Source organism: Staurois parvus, unplaced genomic scaffold, assembly GCF_062004578.1.
Source record: "Staurois parvus isolate SC_StPar_1 unplaced genomic scaffold, SC_StPar_1.0 ptg000988l, whole genome shotgun sequence".
In the NCBI taxonomy this organism is placed as follows: domain Eukaryota; kingdom Metazoa; phylum Chordata; class Amphibia; order Anura; family Ranidae; genus Staurois; species Staurois parvus.
In genome coordinates this window covers 7,768,740-7,780,622 of record NW_028318784.1, presented here as the reverse complement: position 1 = coordinate 7,780,622, position 11,883 = coordinate 7,768,740, and the positions used below count along the sequence as shown (strand labels likewise).

Here is an 11,883-nt window from a genome sequence, read left to right as displayed (position 1 = left end):
AAGCAACCATACTTTTAACAATCGCAGGACACAAAGGGGTTACTTTACTAAAACTGGAAAGTGCAAAATCTGGTGCAGCTCTGCATAGAAACCAATCAGCTTTGAGGATTTTTTGTCAAAGCTTAATTGAGCAAGCTGAAGTTAGAAGCTGATTGGCTACCATGCACAGCTGCACCAGATTTTCCACTCATCGTTTTTAGTAAACCAACCCCAAAGTGTCTGAATTACCAGAACATTTTTTCTAAAACAATAAATAACAAGCATATTACTATTTATTTCTTTATTCAAATCCTTACCAGGAAATGAACGTTACATTGTTAAAAAAATAATAAAAGAATCACACTGCTTTATATACAAGGCTCGTGACATCACAGAAAAACAAAAACTCCATCTGAACACAAACATTTTCTATAAACTTCAGAATTCCGAAATGATGGAAACCAGATTTCACTGAGTAGCGCCTGATTACTTAATTTACTTTGTTTTAATTTTTATATAAAAATTAAAATATAGAAATGCTTAACATTACAGATTTGGGCTTTCAATTGAAACAGAGACTCTTGTTCAAATCAAATCCTGCTAATGGTTTATTTGACTAAACAGAAAAAAGTACAAAAAACACAATACTGTCATTTGAATTAGCGTCTGACCTGGCTGTTTAAAGTCACTATGCACAGGACATTTTCCCATGCATTGACCATGCAGAAGTAATCACAATTTTAAATAAAATTTAATTTCTGTACATTTCACCCCAAAGTTACAATTTGAAGGTACAATAATATGCAAGCATGCAAAACAAAAAAAAAAAAAAGGGAAAAATATATATACATATATTCACAGACTTTATATAACCCCCAAAGAAGATTTTCTTTAAAACAATACAAAAAATTTTTCTGACTTTTATGGAAAACATTATGTACAGCAATCTTTAAAAAAAACATCTGAACATACCAATGCATTAAATGACTGACACGTTATATTTACAGATTCAGTCACACGTCTGTACATCTTTTCAAGAAAGGCAATTGCCTAAGACATATTGTTTTGTTTGTACATGTTCAAAAAAATACATTTTATTTTGCAAATGTTAAGCTCAACTGAATATTTTTTTTTCACAGCTTAAAAAAAATAAAAAATATTGTTTTCTGAATGGAAAATTACAATAATGATGATGAGCTTATGATTAGCAGGTACTTGGTGATCCTAAAGCAACTGGTAAAGAAAGAAGAATTAGGAAGTTACTTTGCCACATAAAAAATAAAGTTTGCGCTTACAGAATTGCACATGGCCTAATGTATCAAAAACACTGTTGTTTGTAGCAGCCAAGTAGAATATGACTATTTTTTTTAGAGCAACCTACAAAATGTAAGGAAGAAGCTGACTGGCTGCCACTGGGAACAAAAACCTCACCCTCAAAACCATCTGTAAAACAAACATTATAGAGCTTTTTTTATTAGTGAAAAGAAAAACATGTAAATAAAAAATGTGTCATATTAATTGGTTCTCTATACAATAAGTGGCATATAAAGAGGCACTGTCACTTCACTGCCCATTTACAGGCTTCTTTGCCGCCTTCCCATTGCAGAAGTCCACCATTTGTAAATTTTGGTGTCATGATTTTTTCACTGGTGGATGTCAGCCAGGGGCAATGTTTGGGCCTGGCAATTGGCTGCTTAACCAAAAACAATGCCACATGGGAAAGGTCACATACACTTCAATATCTGGTGTCCACTATCCAATACACTCACTTAGCAGAGGCTCTGAAGGAGCAGGTAGGTGGCAAAGGAGCCCAGATCTTCATTTATGCCCTTCTACAGTAGTGGGCTAACTGGAGGCACTGAATGGGCAGATTGATGGCATATCTTTAACACCAGCTTATGACCACACTGCTGTCATCTGCTAAAAATATACTGTACAGACAACAATATACCATGTTTGCAAAAATAGCAATATAGAAATGGAAAATCCTAACTGCATCATATGAAAGTTATTGTCCATTTTTTTATTTATTTGCTTTTATTTCACCTTTAACTCAAAATGCTTTCATTTACACAAAAATATATATTTTAGGCACACAACAAGTGAGAACATAGAGCATTATTGGTATCTTCAGTGTTTTTCTAATAGTAAACCTTCTCTCTAGCTGCCTATTTGATAGAATATTTTCAGTGTATTGTATAAATCATTTTATTTTTTCCCCCTTAAACTTTAGAACCAAAATTGTTCTGCTCAGTATCCACATTGGCCATGTTTGATGAGGAGTGCAGTAGAATGATACATCTGTCTTATTAGAGGCGGCTTCTTTTTTATTTTGAAATGGACAGCAAGCTAAACTTCAGGGGATTTGAATTTGTCTAACTCCAGACAATACTTCCTTAGTTTTGGATGAAGCGGGGAAGGATTAGAATCTGCATCAGGGCTTTAAATTCCTCCTGTGTTTCATTTTACACTTTTTATTGGTATAGGAAGAAATATGAACTCTCCCCAAGTATATTTGTAGCCATGTATTAAGAGTTAGACCTTTTTAATGCTGCCTGTGCCTTTCTGTCCTGGTAACAACCGCACTCTCTATTTCATGTACAGGCGTCACAGGGACAGGAAGTATGGGAAAATCTCCCTAACAGAAATATTAACCGGACACCCTTCCACCCTTTATCCAAACCTAAAATTGTGAATTGAGTTAGACTTTCCTGAACCTGGAGTTGCAGAGCAAATAATTTGATCATCACAACTGGGTGACTATTGAAGCATGTACAAATAAGGTTGTTAATATTTGTGCAGATACTAGCAGATCTATATGTGGCCATCTGGTGATCAATCCCTGCTATATGGAGAGAAGGGAACCTACATCCTAAGTTTGCAGCACATACATGCATCACAAAATCAGAAAGACCTGTGTCCTGGTGACACAAGGGAGGAGTGCGTGTCATTGGATAGCCTTCCAGGAATATCACACTAGCTAACATTTGTGGCAGCTACAGATTTCCCCAATTTATAACTGGCTACAGAGCAGATATACCCAGCTTCAATACTTCTATAGGCAGCTACAAAACTCTGGTGTGCATCAGTCAACAGTAAATGCATTGGGTATCCCGAGAAGCTACCAAAGCTGGTGATTCTTTAGCCAGCTGCAAAAAGGTCAATCCCGAGGTTGGATTCATACCTTTGCGGCTTTTTTCTGCTCCATTTTCCATCAAATTCTTTAATGCAAGTCAACGCACATTGATGTGCAATGTAAAGTGCCTTGCAATGTGCAACGACATGTGCGTCCAATGATATTAGTGGAAAACGCATCAGGCAAAAGAATTTAACAAAAGGCAAAAGGTGTGACTGAGCTACAAATCACTGGAATTGCTGCAATACTTACCTTTCATTGAGTGTAGTTCATTTATTCCTAAAACAGAAAATGGAGCTGTATTTTGTTTGCCATGGCCCTAAATTCCTTTAGCCTAAATGGAGTCTAGTTCAGTATTATGCCTAATGTACACTGGTGGTTTTGAAAACTCTCCTAGATGCTTTTGGTGTTTTGGCAGAAAAAATGCTTGAAATTTGTAAAGGCGTGTAATGCGTTTAGGTGCGTCAAGCTCTTTGGCATTAATTTCATTAGTCAGAATATTAATTTATTATGGCCTTTTAAATGAACACTGCAGAGCTAAATGCACCGAACATTAATGCGCATTTACAGGAGTCAAGCGGTTTTTCTGCCATTACACTGCTGCTCCTGGGCATGCCGGCAGTGGTTTTTTTTCTTTTTTTCTGCCTCTAAACGCCCCTGTCTCTATCACATAGGCTAACATGAAGAGGCATTTAGAGGCAGTAAAAAAAAAAAAAAATAAAAAACCCTATATGCCCCTAGGAGCAACATTAAAAAGTCCAGTGAGGCCTAAAACTGCATAAACAAGATTTAGCGCCTTTTCTGTTCTGGTTTTGGCATTTTATACATATAGGTTTGAATGTTATTATGTTTTTAGCATTTTTTTAACTAAGGATTTTACTATCAAATCTACAAAAGAAAAAAAAAAAATCACAGATGTCAAATGACTAAAGCTGCTCTTAATGGATTTGTTGTCACGGGTAAAGAAAGGAAAGTGTAAATACAAGCTGCGATATTGTTAGCGCAGGAACTGACACTCCTTATTTCATATACCACTAGGTTACACCACGGTGACCTTGTGGTAACTAGCCATGGCTCACTGTGCCGGCTGCATTGATTTTACATTAAAGAACAGCTGCCAGGAACATAAAACTATCCAAAACTAAACTATAATTATTGCAGTAAGAATTACATACTGGAGGAGGGGAGGTGCCACTTGCCTTATAGTCACTTGGGTGCTTAAAAATAAATGTCGCTATTATCTGAGTCAGCTGCTTGAGTTAATTATGTTAATAAAAGTCCATGTATACAGTTCAATGAAGAATACAAGATGGACAAATACTATTCAGAATCTATAAACTGCAACTTATCTGTATTTTATTTTGGTTGCGTTGTCTGGCAGAAAAACTAAAGATTCATATCAGATACTGTAACCCAACTTCTTAGCATACTCAGGACAATGATAGCTAGGTGCCAACACTATCTGATCAACACATTTGGGGCTTATTCACATTTATGTGCTTAAAAACATTTGTGCATTTTCCATTTTCTTGTTCAAAGCTGCAGGCATGAACACACATGCAACAAATTTGCCATAAGGAAGTTGAGGATTGTACTACTAAAAGCAATGGAAAAGCAGTCCACGTGTGCTTTAGATGCTTATTAGGGTGCATTAAAGCATGTCTACAGTGCAGAACTGAGGGTTTGGATTCACACCTTTGGAATTGCAATAATGCGCATATTAACCCACATTTAAAAGTACATTACCACAATGCAAGGTAATGTGCTGTATATGTGTGCTCCAGCACATTGCCATTCAATCTTAATGACACCCCAACATTGTGCAATGAGGGACCATTCAAAGTGAATGGGCTACCTTATTGCATGAAAATGCACTCAAAGGTGTGAATAGGCCCTTATAAAGCGCACTGTGCGAACTGAGCCAAAGCAGGCTTGCTTAAATCAATGATGGTAATTAGAAGAGCAACTGTGAGAGAGAGTCTAATGCCCCGTACACAAAATGAGAATATCGGACGAATGATCGTCTGTTTTTTGCCTGCAGTCTCATATCAAAAGTGAAGAGGTTACTAAAGATACGAAAATTCTCATACGACAGAAAGATGATTCAGAAATGATGTATTGTATATTTGAATGAAAACTGTACTGATTAATTGAAAATTGTATGATATGGTTTTGTGTGAGAAAAATTTTCGTGCTTGTCCCTTCCAATAATTTCGGATGAAAGCTGTGTACTAACGATCAGATTATCATACGAATGCTTCAAAAGCGGTATTTTTCGTACGATTTTCTGATCATGTGTACTTGGCTTTAGGTTCTGTTCACACAGATGCGTTACTGCAAAATGCCCTAACGCACTCTACATGCACTGGTGAACTGCCATTCATGTTGAATGGCACTTTAATGAATATATTTTCTCCTGTTCTATAAAAGTACAGAAGTATCTGTGCAAATTTTATAAAATGCCCCCAAACCCCATCACCCCCCACCTTATGAAGTCTCACATAGTAGGTGCTCTGCCATTCCCTGGCCAGAAAATAAATCTTACAGCACTGGCCTAGACTAAGGGAAGGTTCCAGCTCACTAAATCACACTTCCCAGCAAAAAAACAGAGATTAGAAATTACAGAAATTAAAGCCCCAACTACTCAAACCCAATTTACAACCAATTTACTGAAAAAAACTCCTATCTTAGGGGTTGGAAAATTGCAATACTCCCACCAAATTGTGACATTTAAGCACATAAAATACTGGTTGATAATCAATAGTTTGTATTCCAATATCCAGCTAACCAGAACATTAAAACATTTAGGACTCATTCACCTAGCCTCCGTGAAATCATGCCTACCTCTTTGAAAGAACATTTATCATTTCACAGCAAGACACAAAATTGAAAAAATTTCCTTTATACAATGCGTGTGCAGGTCCTTAAAGTTTATTGTCCTCTTTTCTGTGCCTAAGTGGACTTTCAAGTTTCCAAGGCAGAATGAATCAAAAAATGTAAACAGAATATTTAATGAGTAATATTTTTTAGCGACGATAATGTAAGCAACAGTAGGGCTTATGCACAACGCTGCTTTTCCTTGGTTTGAATTTTGCTCTAGAACCGGAAGAGAGAAGAGAAAACAGCACTCCCATGGAGAAAATTATTGTCTATTTAAAACAGGTCCAGTCCTCTTTAAGGCACATTGGGCCTTGAGTTAAAGTAAGAACCTTGTCTATTGCATTCTCTTAAAATAAGTGTAGGCTTTGCCCACTCAAGGCAAAACAAAAAATTTGCTCTAATGCCAGACTGGCAGCTGCTTATGCTCAACTTCCCTTTGCCCCCACACCCCTCTGTGCACCTGCAGAAGAATTCTCATGTCTTCTCCAGGCCGCAATCAGGAGTGTATACTGGACTGAGGACTTCCTTCGCTGCCCCGTGTGGCAGGCCTAGCCAACCTGAGTGGCAATTACCATGCACTACTGTCATCAGTCGGGAAAAGGAGTTCCTCCTATGCTCTTCTATACCTGGAAGCACTTGGTATGTCACTTTTCTTTGCTGAGTGAACCGATCCGTGAGACAGCAAAGAAAAGTTCAAGCAACTGAGGGGGCTGGGCATTAAAATGACCCTGCAGTTCTGCTCTTCATGGTCAAAGCATGGGTTTGCCTTCAGTATGCCATCTGAGACCAGATCTTCAGTCAACCTTGCCTGTAGTATGAACAGCATTATGTTTAAATGGCAAACATGGGTAGACACACATTGCTCTACCGAGTTCAGCACAACAATGTACATTTAACCATTTCACTTGCATGCTCTAATTAATTTAGAGATACTAACTTACAAAAACTAAAGAAAAATAGGTATGTTATCTAGCAATTAGGTTGAAGGTTACCATGAAGTGGAATGCAGTAACCATAATATAGAAAGCTTTAGACAAAAACTTAGTGCGTTTGCAGCCAAAAATTGCTGACATTATCCTCGATAGAAAATGTGAAATTCAGATCTGCAGCTGCTAAATTATACAAGAGGCAAGGAGAAAATTATGTACATATAGAAATAGGCTACCGTCACAAGCAAAATCATCAACTTAGGTAGATGAAATGAAACCATGTCTGTAAAATCATGCTTTACTCTCGTAGTCATGCATGTCAACTTTGAAACATTGAAAGTAAAAGGGCATTTTTTTTTTCAATAAATTATTCAGGTTCCTTTTTTATTGAAAGCATATCAAAGAGCCCATACTTGCTGCCATTGGAATTGTGTAAAGTTTTATTTACATTGTGATTGGAAGGCTTATTAAAACCAAGCATATTGGTTCCTGGGGAGTGGAGGGATTCTCTTTTTAAAGTCATCTCTGCTGCTTGTCCCAAAAAAGATTCCGTCCAGCTGGTCTGATCCCGGAAATTATGACCAGCCGCCGAATGAGCCCCTTTTTGCAACATATAATACAATATGGGGTTAGTTTTTGTCAGCCTTGGAGAATCTTTCCCACGATCATTTTTGTCATTGTCTGCAATAACCCATTTGATGGGTCCTTTGTCACTAGGATTTGGGTACATATTTATATGTCCAGGCTCAGTCCGTGGTGAGCTATTTCTGAGAATGTCTGGGGAAGAACGAGGAGCATGACTTAAAGGAGATGGATACTGAAATGCCATTTGACCAAAACTATTTTGTTGAGAAGGCTTTCCCATAAACATATTCAATGACGGAAGAATAAGTTCAGAATTGCCTGCTAAGTTGCTTTGGTTTCCCCTCATCAACTCTTCAACTGCAACATTATTCCTATGTTGAGAATCTCGGACACAGTTTTCTGAAAGCAAAAGCTGTTTCAGCACGTTAAAACCTTTACTCTCTCTTGACCAGCCAACATTTTTATTTTCACTAAAGACATTCTGAATTGTAAGATTTTTATGGTCATGATCCATCAGTGTGCCATTTACTTCCTCCCGAAGGAAAGATGACTCACTTGAACAGGGTGTATAACAAAACTGCTTGTTTCCAGTGTCTGGAGAATTAGGTTTTGCTAGTTTGACATGGCTTTCTGCAGGATTATTCGGATGCATTTTTCTCTTTTTGGGCACTATGCAAGACATCTTTGATTCGGCTTGCTTGCATTCTGGGTGCTGGATATTTAAACCCAGATCACAAGAGTCAAATACGTCATTGGTCTGACGCAATAAGCGACTCAAAAGACCATTTTTTGACACTGAGAAATCATGTGGGGTAGGGTGCAGAGCTTTTATGTCCTCAGGAGGAGGTCTAGGTGCTTTCTGAAGAAATATACCTGTGTTTGGGGTATTTGCATCTCTTGTTTGATGGGAATTTGATTCTTCTTCTGGCTCTGTTTTGATTTTGACAGCTACAATCTGTTCATCTGCCAAGTTTTCAGTCCTATCTGGGATTATTTCATTTTTTACAATGGGTTTCTGCATTGTTTCACTTCTGCATTTGTTAGGTGCAGCTAGAAGTAGCTGAAGTACTGTGCGTCGTTCTAAAAGGTTCTCAATTTCAGATCCAGGAAACCCAGAATCTAATGGAGTAGATGGACTGCTAAATCCCCTACCTTCTTCAAATGGATGTGACTGATTTGTGATTAGAGGACTGCTTATTCTATCAATTAACCCTATAGCATTGGAATTTATTGCACCCATTGGTTTCTGTGGCCTTTGTTCCTCAGGAGTAGTGCTCTGCTTTCCACATTGAGCTAAATTTTGTAGCAGCTTGCTAGCGCTAAAAGCAGCATTGGTTTGTGCATTGTCATTTGGTACTGGGACAGCAGTTTGAAGTGTTTTGCTTCTTGTAAGCTCCATCAAATGCTTTGAAGCTGGATTAACGATTCTTTCTGGCTGAACACTGCTTACATAGGAAGGGAAGTTGGGCTTAACTGGAAATGGCTGATGAGTTAAATTTAAAGGAGAGGCAGATGCTGTGGACCTATGCAAAGATAGTGTGTTTAATGGAGAAGAATTATGAATGCTAGGACTTTCCGAAAGATGGACAGGTGGAGTCAAATTAAACTTCGACAAGTCAGCTGTCTTTTGTTGTGTTCGTGGTTCATCTATTATTTGTGTGTCATCCAATATTGCAGGGCTGTCATCCATTTTATGGCCAAGAAGCAACTGTAATAACGTTACTTTCTGATATGGTTTTAGTGTTGAATCCATGGAGGAGTCTTTGTTTTCCTTACCATTTTCAAGTCCATTAACTTTTGGGTCCCAGGTTTTAAGCAAAGTTTCTGTTAAATTATCTATAGAGGCTGCTGAGTGCAATGATTGAGGCCTATCTGCCCGATTTTTGCAGGACAAATCTATAGGAGCACAGTTAGAATGAGTACTTTCATCATCACTGCTCTCCTCTTCTGTAAAACTAGGATTGTTATCAGAGTAGTCATCTGTAGTTGTTGGTGTAGCACTTTCTTCAAAAAGAGAATATTTTTCACTATGTATGTGGCTTTTTCCAACACTTGAACCATTGTGGCTTTTGAGCAGATGCAAAAGCAAACTGTTGTTGGGTGAAGGCTTTGGATGGTTTTTATCTATATGATGCTTATAACCAACTGATTTGAGGGGAGAACTTGGAACTCCAAGCTGACCTGGAAAAGGAGACATATTGCCTGGATCACTTAGACCATTAGTTATTGTCCGAGTTTGACTGTTCAGGCTATTTGCAACATTTGCTGTCAACTGGAACCGGTTAAGATCTTTTTCAGAGGTCTCCTTCAGTCTTGCCATGGCAGCCAGTCTTTCACTGGCTAACTGACTTGCACTCTGTGCTTTTAAGGCATGTTCCCTAGAGTACTGCTGCAGGTGTGCTTCACTAGAGAGCAGCAGAGCTAACTGACTGCAGGCAACGCTCGGTTTAGGTGAAACAGTAGGACTTGACCTTTTCTCCACCATGTTTGCAACAGCTTGAAGTCTTGCAGCACACGAAATTTGCTCACTTGTGCTTTTGGCAGCACTCTGGACAGAATGAGGAGGTTCAATGTGCTTCTCTGGTAGAGCATTTTTACCTAAAACAGTCAGATTGTTCTCAACTATTTTATCTTTTGATCTGGTTTTGTTTAATAGTGACCTTAGATGATTGGAGGCCATACCATAACACTGGTCATCTTTTTCTTCATGAACAGTATCTTGGTTGATGGAAAATCCTTGGTCTTTCAGACTCTGTTTTATCTGTTGAGACAGAGCAACACTCTGCAGCCTGGAACTAAATGACTGAAGTAAAGAGGCAAGCAAAGTGCTATCCTGCTTTCCTTTGGGAACATTCTCCCCTACTCCAGTTAAAAGAGACTCGTCCTTGCCATTCACAGTGAGCGAATCAGATAAGCGTCTCCTCTTTGCAGCGTTCCAATCTTCTGAAGATTGCAAGAGCCTGGCCTTCTTGAGATGTAGCATGCCAGACCCTTGACCGTCACTGTGAACCGTAGCATTATTCTTACAGTTATTGAAAACACTACCAGAAATGTTAAAGTTGTCTTCAACTTTTACACGGCCAACAGAGTGTTTGTCAACCACCGTCCCAGAACCTCCAGCTGCTTGATGCATTAGTAATCCTTCTAGGTAGGTTAAAACAATAGAATCCTGTTGTTTTTCAGAGCTAAGCTCTTCTCCATGAGTCATGTTCAACAAACGTATACGGAGAAGCTCTGTCTTTATCGACTTTAGGCGAAACAAAAGATTTGGAGCAAATTTTCAAAAGTGGATGCCTGCTATTTTAAAATGGCATTTGATGAGGAATTCCAAACAGATGTCCTCTGAAAAACCATTGCCAAGATATTGAAAGTCCCATCTGAAGTTAATGTTGATACAGCATGTTGAAATGCATCTATTCCTTGAAATATCTTTCACATATACAGGTTGTCACAGATTTTCCACTGAAACGGCACTTCCATCCTTCTCCAAGAATTTACCTGTGAAACAAAAAACAAAAGACAACCATAAGAACGATTGTTATTATTAGCCAACATCATTCACATTTAAGGTAATGTTACACAGATAAGACCATTATTATTATTATTATACAGTATTTATAAATTATAGACATTAAAGTTATTTTCTAGTTTAAAACAAGGGTCACACTAAGATAGAGTACTAGAGTATTTTAATTCCTATAAGTTAGGATTCTCCTACTGTGTATTAAGGTGCTTATAATCTATTCAGTCAGAGTAGGAAATGGTTAAAACCCTTGTTGATTTTTTTTCTTCTTGCCATTTGTTTCTTGTTCAAGAGATTCACTTCTTCTCCTGTAGATACAACATGAAATGAGAGGAAATATTTCCAGAGCACAGTAATTTCTTTTAGACAATTGTCACCAGAACAAGTGTTTCCATTGAAAGATTTCCCCTATTTCTGTTCTGGTAAAAAAATCAACATTTTGGGTTTCCAACCATTTTCAGCCCCAGTGATAATAGCCATCAGGAAGAGAGGGTATTGGTGGCACAAGCAACAAAAAAAACTTGATATTGTTCCCCACTCTATCCAAAATTGCAAAAAAAATGTTTTTTCTCTTTAAATACATTACTGCAACCACTTTAGGATTGCTCGCCCGCATTATTCTGCAGATGGGTGGCTCCTACAGGCACAGCGACATACCTGTATGTCACTCTCTTTCCGGGTTCAGGGTGTGCTCACCCTGTGATTCATGGCTGAGACCTGATGATCAGCTATGTCCAATCACAGCCCAGAACCCTGTGTTGGCAAACAACATGGGGCACTGTCCAGAGGAAACTATCTCTTTGTTTCTTCAGGAACAAATAGATTTTTAGTAAAAAGCAGCACATTAACAC

General features: G+C 38.1%; 1 protein-coding gene across 3 annotated transcripts in view; it reads right to left on the bottom strand.

Moving 5' to 3' along the window:
* Window positions 1-265: 265 nt before the first annotated feature.
* The window catches only part of NRIP1 (nuclear receptor interacting protein 1), a 110,192-nt gene continuing 98,574 nt past the window's right edge, over window positions 266-11,883 (bottom strand). For all 3 annotated transcript variants that reach the window (XM_089657389.1, XM_089657390.1, XM_089657391.1), the window contains exon 2: window positions 266-11,007. In XM_089657389.1, coding sequence (XP_089513515.1) covers window positions 7,292-10,717 — 3,426 coding nt within the window. In that variant the 5' untranslated portion in view covers window positions 10,718-11,007 and the 3' untranslated portion in view covers window positions 266-7,291. The remainder of the gene's footprint in view (window positions 11,008-11,883) is intronic.